The sequence below is a fragment of the Gadus chalcogrammus genome, chromosome 7 (assembly GCF_026213295.1).
Source record: "Gadus chalcogrammus isolate NIFS_2021 chromosome 7, NIFS_Gcha_1.0, whole genome shotgun sequence".
In the NCBI taxonomy this organism is placed as follows: domain Eukaryota; kingdom Metazoa; phylum Chordata; class Actinopteri; order Gadiformes; family Gadidae; genus Gadus; species Gadus chalcogrammus.
Genome location: NC_079418.1, coordinates 29,151,220 through 29,163,719, shown reverse-complemented (window position 1 = coordinate 29,163,719; position 12,500 = coordinate 29,151,220). Strand labels below are relative to the sequence as shown.

Sequence of the window (12,500 nt, the reverse complement as noted above, 5' to 3'; positions counted from 1 at the left end):
AGGCGTTAATATTTGTGTTTCCTTTTCCTAATCGATTTTTCTACTGCTTACAGGAAAATTCCGTCTTGCATAACATCCAAAAAAGCTATATGATAGGCATAGACATGGGTGTACCGTTATGAAGACATGCATAGGCGTGTGGAAACGATAAGGAGTTCAGGCTGTACAAAGAGCAGGCATTACCACTTGCATAACGATCATGAGAGTACGTCTATGAATGGCTTTCTTTGTTGACTTGACTAGAAGTAAATGACTCCGTAACTGTGGAGTGATTTAAGTCGTGTTTTTTTTGCAGGGGAGAACAATGTCCCCGTGGTTATTCTTCTAATCTTTGTTTTCTGGACGACTTGCTGTTGAAAAAGTGGCAGATGTTGTTTTCGCAACGCATCGGTAAATAGTATTCACGTTACATAAAGTCTAATCCGATGGTGGACAGTTCTAGGTTCCCAAAGCAAAAGTCCTGCCAACTAAATCGTTGTTAAACTCAAGGCCAGGCCAGCTGAACACATACCTGTGGGGTGTGTCGCTGAGCTAAATACAGATTAACGATTTACAGATTACTTTCTAAACCACAAAAATCTCAACTATGATCTTTCATTCTGTTATAATGGATTAGCCATTCGTCTTGAACAGGAACTAATCAAACAACCATTTTTTTCACCTTATAAAGGCAGCAAGGTTGAGCACACACACAACGCAACCCACTGTCAATCGCCTTAGAGGCAGTTTGCGCCATAAAACACGTGGGGGTCGTTAAACAGCCAGAGCGTTTTGCTTCCTACCTTCTGCAGCTTCGAGACCTTCTCCCTGAACGCCTCCATCTCCTGCCTCAGCATCTTATTCTCCTCCGTCAGCATGTCCACCATCTGGTGCGCCCGGCTCATCATGGCGAACTGCTCCCCCTGCAGGTGGTACTGGGAGTGCGGGTGGGGGAAGTGTCCGGCCTGGACCGGCTGCTGCAGCTGGGGCTGGGGCTGGGGCTGCGGGGGCGGGGCGCTCTGGAACTGTTGGTGATGCTGCTGCTGCTGCTGCTGCTGCTGCTGCTGCTGCTGCTGCTGCAGCTGTTGCTGCTGCTGCTGCTGCTGATGGTGGTGTTGTAGCTGAAGTTGTTGCTGCTGCTGCTGTTGGTGGTGTTGCTGCTGTTGTTGTTGTTGTTGTTGCTGCTGTTGCTGTTGTTGTTGTTGCTGGTAGTGGTGGTGCTGCTGGTGGGGGTGCATCCTGTGCGTGGAGCCGTAGGGGTCCTGCGATAGGACCTGGGCCCTCTGGGGGGGGGGTCCGTACATGTGCTGCTCCCCTTGCTGCTGCTGCTGCTGCTGCTGGTGGGGGGGGGGCCCCGGGGGGCCGCGGGGGCCCATGCCGGGGTACAGCTCGCCCTGGCTCTGGGGGTGGGCCCCGTGCGAGGGGTGGGGGGAGTAGGAGGCGTGCGAGGAGCTGAGCAGGCTGCTGAGGGTGGAGGACTGCGTGCGGGACAGGGAGCCCACCGAGGTGACGGAGGAGGTGGGGCTGTGGTGGTGCAGCGTCCGCTGGGAGTGCACCGAGCCGTCTTTACTGGACCTGGGGGGCGGGGGGGGGGGGGGGGGGAGGCCAGACAGGAAGTGATGAGACCACAGTCATGCTTCAATGAATTAAAGCAAAATTTGTTTGGATACCTTTCAACTTAAAAATCAAGTTTGCGTTTGTAAATCGTACTTCCTTATTGTTTTAAAACCGTCTTCAAAAGCACCCACACGTCACCCATAGAATATTTACCAACCCCGGCTGGTCTTGGCACTCTCGATACTCACCTAGATGCTAACATCACACTAGAACGCAGATCAACGTGTTTTTTTTTTTTTTTAACCCCTTTCGAAGACAATAAACGTAGACAATAAACGCGCAGAGAAACGATTCAAAGTGATCCTCGGGGTTCCCCGTTCCCTGCTGACCACCTGTGACCGGCGTGCCGGGGAGATCAGACCCGACTCAGAGGCTCTGGCTGCCGGCTGCACTGGGAGGAGGAGGAGGAGGAGGAGGAGGGCATCGTGGCAGGGCGAGCAAGCTGCTGCTTGTCGCGTATTGATGATTAAAGCGGCGGCCTCCCTGCTGACGGTTGATTAGCTCCCAGGTACGGCTTCGGGTCTGGGCTGGAACCGGTCCGACCGGCTCTCTACCCGCCGTGCCATCGGTGGGCGAGGCCGCTAGGCTAGCCCATCACATCACTAGCGGTGGTTAGCACCACGCCGCGCCATTGCAATGAGAGGCAGCCTATGGCTAATGGAGCTAGGGCTAGCCACATGGAGCTCTAGAGGCCAGCTCTGTCTTGAGAACAGCGGGCAGTATGTTCCAGACAATGGCCTCCATACAAGTGTGTGTGTGTGTGTGTGTGTGTGTGTGTGTGTGTGTGTGTGTGTGTGTGTGTGTGTGTGTGTGTGTGTGTGTGTGTGTGTGTGTGTGTGCAGCCAAATAATTGTTGTTATTTGTAATTATATATGTCGCCTCAACTAACCTCCTGTGTTGACTTTTTACAATCTATAGATGAACAAACATTTGGTCAGTCTCAATGTAAATTGGGAGGGACAATTTTAGTTAACAAAGGAAGAATGTAACGTGCTATCAGGCCGTGATTGGCCACAACACCTTTATTGGCGGAGAATCGGGAATCTGGAATCGTTTTCTGAACCCCAAGAATCGAAAATCGACTGATTTGTGAAATATCGAATGATTCCCACCCCGACTACTGATCTGCAGTCCTCTCTTGCTAGCGTCTCTTCAGCCACAACATGCTGTGCTACATGTCTTCGACGGTGGCAGATGTAAAAAGGAATTCCATCAGCTAATCCCTTGTTTTGACTCGACGTTGTTGTGAGCTCTGAGGTTCGGAATAGAGAGCAGTCAATCAAGGTGGCTCATCAACAAACTCTGCCTCAACAAGCCAGTCCCAAGAAAAGCTCCTTTTGGCAGATTCAGCGGTTTTCCAGCAGCACTAAATGCTGTTTATGTTAAAAAGTTGGCGCTTTAAAAAAAAAGCCCCAAACTTGGAATTCACATCAACACTTTATTCCATTTGGTTTAATGTTCTCTGAGGGCTTTGTTCCTCCTGAGCTCAAAGAAACACTTTAGTGCTGATCCGCGTGCCGCGTTGCTTATCGCCGTCTCAGACGTGGTGTTTGCTCACCTCACATTCCAAACTAATCATTCCAACAATGGCAGGGTGCTGGATGAGCGTTTTCTATGTTTGACTCACGGCAGCCCGGGAACGGGTTTGAATCCCAGAGGACAATTACCTTTTGGAGGAGTTTGCCCTTTGTTTGTTTTTTATACTCTGGGCCAAACACTTAATGCCAATTGAGAATGAAAGATTTCAGTTCTGTTTTTTTTTGAGGTTGTCAAGTAGCATTCAACCTTGTTCTGTATAAGTTATATACAGCCAAGCGATCAATGCGATCAAATGTACCTTGACTTCCCAAAGACTCGTCAATAAGAAGCTGTGGACTTCGTGTTGTTTAAGCACTGTAACATAAGCCAGACATCACGGTCAGAAATTCGTAAATCATGAATGGATGACTTCTTATTTTCTATTATCTTTACAACCGTTTCATAAAGATACTAAACTCATTCATGCAGCAGTAAGAGCCAAAGATCCAGATGTTTAAAAGCTGGGCACGATAATATACACGCATGTGTACATTCCAGTCTTATTAAAAACATGTGCGTACATGTGTGGATGTACGTGCACATGTGACGTTTGGCCTGATTGTGTACGGGGTTCAAATGAATGGAGGAGAGCAGGCGTGACCGATTGCATAACAATCATGCGAACGCACCGATGAATGTGTGCCTTTGTTGAACCGACCTGAACTACGGCTCAGGAATCAACGGCTGCTGGCTGCGGCCTGAGAGACGCACTCTCTCATCCAACAGTGGAGAACCCAAGGTTTACAAAGTAAAAGTCCCGCTGAAATGTGGTTGAGGCCGAAGCAGGCGACTCTGCTGATAACGCGCACCACTGGATGGTGTTGCACGGTGAGCAGGATCCCAGACGGTTCACTCAAACAGGTCAATTCACAACCTCATACTCCTCGAACTAGAGAACCCTCTGCTGTTCTCTACACAACTGTTCCGCCTGCAGAGCCTGTGTGCTGCAACGTCTTTTTGGATAAAGAGGAACTGCAAAAAGTCAAGAGTCAGCAAATGGATTGGATGAGTGTTTTCGAGAAAGCAGAAACGGACACTGGTTTGTCATCCGTCCCGAGTGGAAAGCGGCCCCACCTTGGGTTCGGAACTCGTCCCGCGTGCCGGCGGGCATGACAGCGGCCTATCTGCGTCTCTGCTTTACGACCCAACTGTCACCCTGGATTTCCCCTCGGCCGGATTACGCAACAACAGCTTTATGGCGCAACGCTCACACAAGGCACCGCGCTTTACGAGAACAAACACCAGAACAGGCTTTTAGGGTTTCATGAGACACCACTTATGTGGGGTGAACATATTTAGCTATCTCCAACCCACACAAAGTAAGAGTTTGTTGTTTTTTTTTGTTGCGTTTTGTTTTATGCATTTTTTTTATACACATGCTGACTGATCCCAGAGTACCACGATCCAAAAAAAAGCAACAGTGCATTTGTTGAAGTAAACAGCAGAGAATGCAGGTGACAAGTAGCAAATTCAAGTGTGTAGTTGCCCTAGAAGTTCCCAATCATAAAGACAGACCCCCTAAAATCAACTCAAGTGGGCCGGTCACCCAGGCCAGGCCCTGAACCCCAGCTTCCCCCAGACCAACCGAGGGGTGCGGTGTCCGACCCCACCCAGGTACCCTCTGGCCCACCGACGTCCCCCCCCCCTCCCGCTCCGCACGCGCTGCCCACCTGAACGAGCCGTACTCGGGCGGCGGCTGGTACCGGACGTGGGGCACCTCGCGGGAGTGCTCGCGGACCCTCTGCTCCTGGTAGAAGTGGCCCCCCGGCGGCTCCTGCTGCTGCTGCTTGGGCGGGGACCCCATGCCCTTGAAGGGGTACTCGGGCGGGGGCCCCCGGTGCTGGGGCTTGTAGTAGTCCCCCGGGGGCCCCGGCGGCGGCGGCAGCTGCGGGGAGAGCGGGGCGCTGGTGACGGGCGCGTGGGCCTTCACGCCGCTGGTGGCCAGCGACAGCTGCATGAGCCGCTCGCTCAGGGAGCGCACGTGGCCCTGCTTCAGCTCCTTCAGCCCGTCGTCCTGGTGCACCTTGCCCGCGCCGCTCACCCGCTGCACGGTGGGCCGGCCCTCCGTGCGCACCTTGGCGCCCGTCATGCCCGTCACGTAGAAGGCGGCGCCCACGGAGGCCGGGTGGGGCGGCGGCGGCTGCTGCTGCTGCTGCTGGAGGGGGGGCGGCGGCTGGGGGGGCCCGTGGCCGCGGAAGTACTGCGACTGCACCTTGGCCTCCTCGTAGGTGGGCAGGTCCTCGGGCCCCTGGCACTGCCCGCCGCCGCTGCCGCCGCTGCTGTTGGGGCCCCCCAGGCTCCCGCCGCCACCGCCGCCGCCGCGGGGGGCCGACAGCTTCTCCATGCCGCTGTCCGCCTGCAGCTCCTGGCCCTGGGGCTCTTGGCGGGCGTTGTGGGTGGTCGCCGAGTGGTCGTCGACGGGGCCCCCCGGGGCGGGGTACCCGGGGCCGGGGCCCGCGCGGGCTCCGTCGTGCTGCTGCTTGAGCAGGTAGTTACGGCTCATCTGCTCCTGCAGGAGGCGCTGTAGGACGGTGCTGCCTCCTCCTCCTCCTCCGCCTCCTCCTCCTCCTCCGGCGCTGCTATTGGACGCTTCCTCGGCGGCAGCCCTCATCTCGGCCTCGCGCTGGCCACGCCCCTCATGGAAGGATAGGCTCCGCCCACGGTCTATGCTCCCTGGGAAAGGCGACGTGCGGAGAAGGGAAGAGGGACGGACGAGGAAGAGGAGGATGGGTTTAGAAGGGGAGCGCGGAGATGGGAACACGGGCGACGCACGGACGAAACACGGGGACGAAGCGGAGGATCAAGGTGAAGAGATGCGGGGAGACAAAGGGACAGACAGGGAGAGAGACAGTCACGGAGACAGAGAGACACAGAGAGAGAGAGAGAGTCAGAGATAAACAACACACCTGTACGTCCCAAAACGCACACAGACCCACTCTGCCGCAGGGCAACCATTGACGCGTGAGAGCAAAACGATACGAAAAAGATGGCGGTAAAACAACAGGACCAAAAGAGGGCCGGCTAGCCTCAACATGACTTCCTCCCCGGGCGTCAGAGGCGTTCAGCCACCCGGCAGGAAGAACAAAAAGCCCCCAACCAGTTTATCCACATCCAAATTAGGAATGAGATTGATCGTGACATTTCTACGTGGTAGGGAGTCTTTCTCTGGTGGACTACAGAGAACCCAACGTCCTGGATCGGAGAGAACGGAGCGATCTCCAGAGACGGTTGGGCCGTGTCCGACGACAAAGACACGATCCAGCTCTGGAATTCCAGTTTACTCACTGTTGCAACACTTTGATTCAGACCTCTTTAAGGAGTGTGTGCGAGGGACCCATCCCTATTACATGAGTATGATGACACTTTGTGACTTAGTAGAGTGCATATTTGAGTCCGTGTGTCAGAGGGGTAACAGTCAGAGCAGATGGTCGTTCAGCCCCAACCAAGAGATGACAAGAGGTTTGTCTTAGAACTCAAGGGTACTACTACAGTCGGGAACATGTGACCAGTTAAGCCAACAAGTTCAACTTTCACATGGATAAATGAGTGTGTGGCTTTGTAATGCCACGTGACTGGACGATGTTGAAATACGATGTGCATCAAGTTATCATCTTTTGATTGGATTCAGTTCAACATTTCCCCCAACACAGAAGAGTTGTCGGCACGGTGCCACATGACAGAGTGAGGTAGAGAGCAGTGTGTTTTCAGTTAAACATTCAAAGTCGTCAAAGGGAAAGCCACCGGACGCAGGGTGTCTGTGAGGTCAGCAGGGGGCAGCGACATCAATTAATTCACACGATTTATGAAATTAAATGAACATCAAATTAATTTACGCTGGGATAAGTCGTCTTCATGAATTCAATGAATTAGAATTTAGTTTCAGGGAATTTGTGCTGCAACATGTGCTTAATTTTTAATTCATGGCCGTAATTTATTCTCCAGATTATTCTGGACGTATCGCTATTTCAATCTTAATGTACAGCATATTGCCTTTGGAAAATTTCAAACTAAAGTCAGCTGTTGGACAGTTTGGGGGGGCCCTTTCGTGGCTTTCCTTTGACAAGGTTGAAGGTTTCACCCTGGAGATGATCCCTGTCTACAGAAGAGGAGGAGGAGGAGGAGGAGGAGGAGGAGGAGGAGGTAGGCATTACATCTAGAGCTCTCTGTCATTCTTCTCATTCTCAACGAGGAAGAGGCTTTTTTCCGAAACATCTGTTGGCAAATCGCATGACACATGGGGGAAGAAAACCAGGACACAGGGGTTAGGATGGACAGGGTAATACATCAACTTCTCCACATACAGGACGAGAATGAGAGAGACAGAGAGAGACAGAGAGCGAGAGAGAGAGAGAATACAGTCATACAATTCATAGCAGCAATATAATAATCCATAATAAACATCCAGATCCATTATTAAACATGTTCTGGTCGCATTATATTCCGAAATATTCATGACAAATATTTTTCCTTCAAATCATACTGAATGAGGTTTGACCTCGTCAAACTATGTTTTCTAACATTTCAGCTCATGCTAACTTTTAACAGAGCTGCGGTCGAAGCCGACAATCCTCCACCAACAACCCCCGAGCACAGACTCCCGCAGCATAACATACTTCCACTGCCATATCCTGCAGTTCCTCCACAAAATCTTCTCTCTCTGACTCGCCCTCTGAAAGGCCGCCAGCGACAGGAGAAAGAGAGAGAGGGGATGGAGGGACAGAGAGAGAGAGAGGATGAGGATGGGAGGGAGAGGGGGAGAGAGAGGGGGTGACATGACGGACGGTGTTGTTTAGATGAGCAGACGGTGACTTATCAGTTGTTTAAAAAAGCACCGTGCATTCCTGTGCACGCCTCTCAAAAAGGTTTACATGTATTTAGATATATTTCACCGCGCGCACGCACGCGCTCACACACACACACACACACACACACACACACACACACACACACACACACACACACACACACACACACACACACACACACACACACACACACACACACACACACACACACACACAATGGTAAAGCCTTCTAGCTCCGTATGCTGCCCCCCCCCCCTCCGCCCCCTACCTACCCAGCGAGGTCCACCTACCTGTGAAGTCTTTCTTTTCGGGGGGGGTGCTCAGTGGGGGAGGGGGTTGCTCATGGCCGGGGTGTCCGGGCTGGGGCTGGGTGTGGGGGGGCGAGGAGAGGGCTTGGGGGCCGTCCGATCCCGGGCTCTGGTCCTCCTGTAGACTCAGCAGGTCCTCCAGACGCTCCAGAAGGTAGAGGCGCTGGTCCACGTCGCTCACGCCAAACCACTCTGGGACAGAGGAGCACAGCAGAGGGGGGGGGGGGGGGGGGGGGGGGGGGGGGGGGACGACACAGTAAGGTCGTAGGTCATTGCCATCACAGTCTAGAACGGAGTAAGACAGTAACGCGCGTGAAATGGTCCCGTCAAACACGGTTTACGTCATTTAAGTATGCGCATTAAAACTGATTAGCAATTTGGTTGATTTGGAATCACAGATCGACGACATCATTGAGGATGGAGACTGAAGGAGAAGAGTCAGTGAAAGGGGAACGCAGGGGCGGCCATTCTTTCAGGGTAAGTAACCGCCGCTTGTAACGGTCGTTTCTCTTGCGTTTGTTTGCGTACATTCCAGTAAACATCTCCACACACAATGGGTTGGCATTAGTCACGCAAACTCAGACACACACACAGTCACACACACACACACACACACACACACACACACACACACACACACACACACACACACACACACACACACACACACACACACACACACACACACACACACACACACACCTGGCTTGTTTGAAAGATGGCAGTAGAGGGCTGCTGCATTCTTTCAACATTGTTTGAAATGACCCTTTCACCATTTGTAAAAGCACTTTTAAAAATAATATGACTTCCTGTCAAGCTTTCCCCGGAGCCCGGGTGCGTGGGAAAAGGGAAACTCGGAGCTCCTCCTATCCATCTGCTATCCCAGAAAGAGACACACACTTTTATCGGGAATGGGACGACATTCCAAACGTATTAAACGTTTATAGAACAGCATCCTGGAGCAGTTTGTAGTTAGATGAGTTTCACTTTAACCGGCTTTCACTTCATCAAACCAAAAGTGACAATGACAATATATTCTAAATAATAACCTTGGATAAAACCAACAAAGGGATCAGTCTTAATCCACCCAGGTTCAAGTTTGCCAGCATTGTGTAAATAACACTCAATAGCTCCCCAACACATCGTGTGAAAATTATTTGGCTAATGATTATGTTCCTGAAACGCTTCTTGAGAAAAAAGCGGAGGAAGTACTTTCAATGACATTTTCCCTGGAAGTCATTGAGTAACTCATCATTCAGCGCGACACGGGCACACGCAAACAATACTTATCTATCCCAACCGTCTCACATACCTCAACACACACCACAGGCACACTCAACGTCTGCATTAGAGTGCTGGGAGACCGAACGCCGGGGGGAATGTGATCCATAAAGGCAGGACACACACACGAAGGAAGCAGCCAAACGGGTACACACCCCAGAGATATCAAACCAGGATCCCACAGTCAAATTCATCAGGAATGTGATCCCTCCTGTTTGATGGGCGACTGTTTAAGTGTTTACATCGTTGGACACACCAACGTCGCTCACCTCTGATCATCTTTAATAAAAAAGGTAACGCGAGAGAGACAGACGGATAGATAGGCGGGCAGGCAGACAGCCAGGCAAGTACACAGACAGGCATGCAGGCAGAGAGATAATAGACAGGCAGTAAGAGAGATACAGAGGCCGGCCCTTCCAGTCAATAAACATCAAACAACTGACCCCAAAGCACAGCAGCTACGTCCCTGCCTCACAAACGGTCATTCAAACGTCTTCTCTTGAATACAAAAAAAACAGTTAGTCCAGCACGTTTCCAAGCTCCTACCTGCGATCCTTTGTCAGGGAATTCTGGCCACAATCCTTAAAAACCCAGTGCACCGAGGAACAAACCCTGAGAAGAATCCCAATCCAAATCCTCCCTTCTTCTCAGCCTACGAGCAAGGCACAACTGCGGTCTCAGTGAACCGTCTGCAACACCCCCCCCACCTCCCTCCCCCCGCCCAGACAGGTGGGAAAGGGAGGGGCCAAGGGGTTGGGCACAGAGAGACAGGTGAATCTGGCGCCCATCCAGAACTGGGTCCCGCCCACATACCTGCTCATTGTTGTCCCGGTGCCCAACTTCACTCTTTGTTTTTTGGTTCCTCAAACGGCAACATTTCACACATAGTCAGGCACGCACGCACGCACGCACGCACACACACACACACACACACACACACACACACACACACACACACACACACACACACACACACACACACACACACACACACACACACACACACACACACACACACACACACACACACACACACACACGGCTCTTCAGCGTTTTAGGTGGCCTGTGAATCGTCTGTAGGTAAAATCATTATGTCTCATTAGGCTTTTATGCTTTCTCTCAGTGCAAAAGCCAGAAATGTACTCGGCTTTCATGGACTTTTTCCAATTCTCGGGCCTTCTTGTCAGAGATGCGCCCTAGCTAATGAATGAATCATTATTAATATAAAAATAATAATTGCTGTTGTAGAACATCTGGGAATCTGTGTAGCTAACAGATGTGAACATTTCTAGATACTTGGAGTTAACTAGTCCACAAGGCTAGGCTGATCTATGGATAAAGCTAGCGAGACCCAGCATAGTCAGGCGCACACACACACACACACCTATGATGATTCAACCGTGACAGCCGAACCCGCCGCGCGATGCCGTCGCCCCGTACAGCTCCATATATAGAGTAACCATGCGTTCAGACCCTCAGACTGCAGGCCGTCTACTGAGGTTACCAGCTCTCACTCATCTCTAATGGTCTCCCAGCAACACGCGAGGAGACCAGCGACCACAGAGCGGAGACCAGCGACCAAAGACCAGTGACACACGCGGAGACCAGCGACCACAGACCAGTGACACACGCGGAGACCAGCGACCACAGAGCGGAGACCCGCGACCACAGACCAGTGACCCACGCGGAGACCAGCGACCACAGAGCGGAGACACAAGCTGAGACCAGCGACAAACTGAGACCAGCGACCACAGACCAGTGTCAAGCTGAGACCAGCGACAAACTGAGACCAGCGACCACAGACCAGTGACACAAGCTGAGACCAGCGACAAACTGAGACCAGCGACCACAGACCAGTGCCACAAACAAGCTGCGAATAGCGACAAACTGAGACCAGCGACCACAGACACAAACTGAGACCAGCGACCACAGACCAGTGACACACGTGGAGACCAGCAACCACAGAGCGGAGACCAGCGACCAGACCAGTGACACAAACTGAGACCAGCGACAAACTGAGACCAGCGACCACAGACCAGTGACACACGTGGAGACCAGCGACCACAGACACAAGCTGAGACCATCGACCAGCCACAAACTGAGACCAGCGACCAGCCACGAACTGAGACCAGCGACCACAGACACAAACTGAGAGCAGCGACAAACTGAGAGCAGCGACAAACTGAGAGCAGCAACACGTGCGGAGACCAGCTGAGACCAGCGCAGAGACAGCACAGAGACCAGCGACCACAGAGCAGCACGAAAACGTTCAGGGGATTTCAGCCTAAGCAAACGTTCAGTGCTGCAAGTTTTCCTACTACCGAAATCCAAAAAATGTGAATGATCTTCACGGGATTCCCAATTGTAAGGTCCCTTCACACAAGAGACATTAAACATACAGTAGGAATAAATAAAGAGCTGAATATTTATGAAACCCGTCCAATGTTTGTACAGAGTTGGTGTTGAAACGGTGACAACACAGTCAAAGTAGCCTACTGCCCCCGCATTTTCAAGACACTGGGCCGACAGGGAAGTTACCGACCAAGCCACAGTCAGCTGCAAACTATCTGGCGGTCCGAGCGTGGGCGGAGTCTCAGACGCATATTTTTCGGAAATTCACTGGGAGAAAGACACCTCACCTCTCCTAGGCTAGTTTTTTCTTAGCGCTACCGTCTGGGTCTTCGACAGGAAGTCCCAGGTGTCCCGATGTGGTAGGTAAGAGTTTCGTGGTGCCGGACCACGCGACAGAAAGGATTAGATTAGATAACTTTATTTATACCCGGAGGTAGATTTCAGCACAGTTAAGTGAGCTGGCCTTCTCCACACATGACAGACAAGACATTTAAGACACAGTAAACATAACAAAATCACAGCAAAAGTGCAAGTGATGCACCATATTGAATGACAGGGATCAGAAGAGGAGGATGATGAT

At 51.9% G+C, this 12,500-nt stretch overlaps 1 protein-coding gene across 2 annotated transcripts in view; it reads right to left on the bottom strand.

The window, feature by feature from the left end:
- LOC130386532 (angiomotin-like) overlaps positions 1 to 12,500 on the bottom strand; it is a 36,449-nt gene that overhangs the window by 12,437 nt on the left and 11,512 nt on the right. The window contains exons 4-8 of one of the 2 annotated variants that reach the window (XM_056595494.1): positions 8,270 to 8,479; positions 7,788 to 7,843; positions 7,326 to 7,386; positions 4,845 to 5,847; positions 783 to 1,554 (exon numbers count right to left, since the gene is read on the bottom strand). In XM_056595494.1, the coding sequence (XP_056451469.1) occupies positions 783 to 1,554; positions 4,845 to 5,847; positions 7,326 to 7,386; positions 7,788 to 7,843; positions 8,270 to 8,479 (2,102 nt within the window). The remainder of the gene's footprint in view (positions 1 to 782; positions 1,555 to 4,844; positions 5,848 to 7,325; positions 7,387 to 7,787; positions 7,844 to 8,269; positions 8,480 to 12,500) is intronic. The other variant, XM_056595495.1, reaches the window with a different exon arrangement.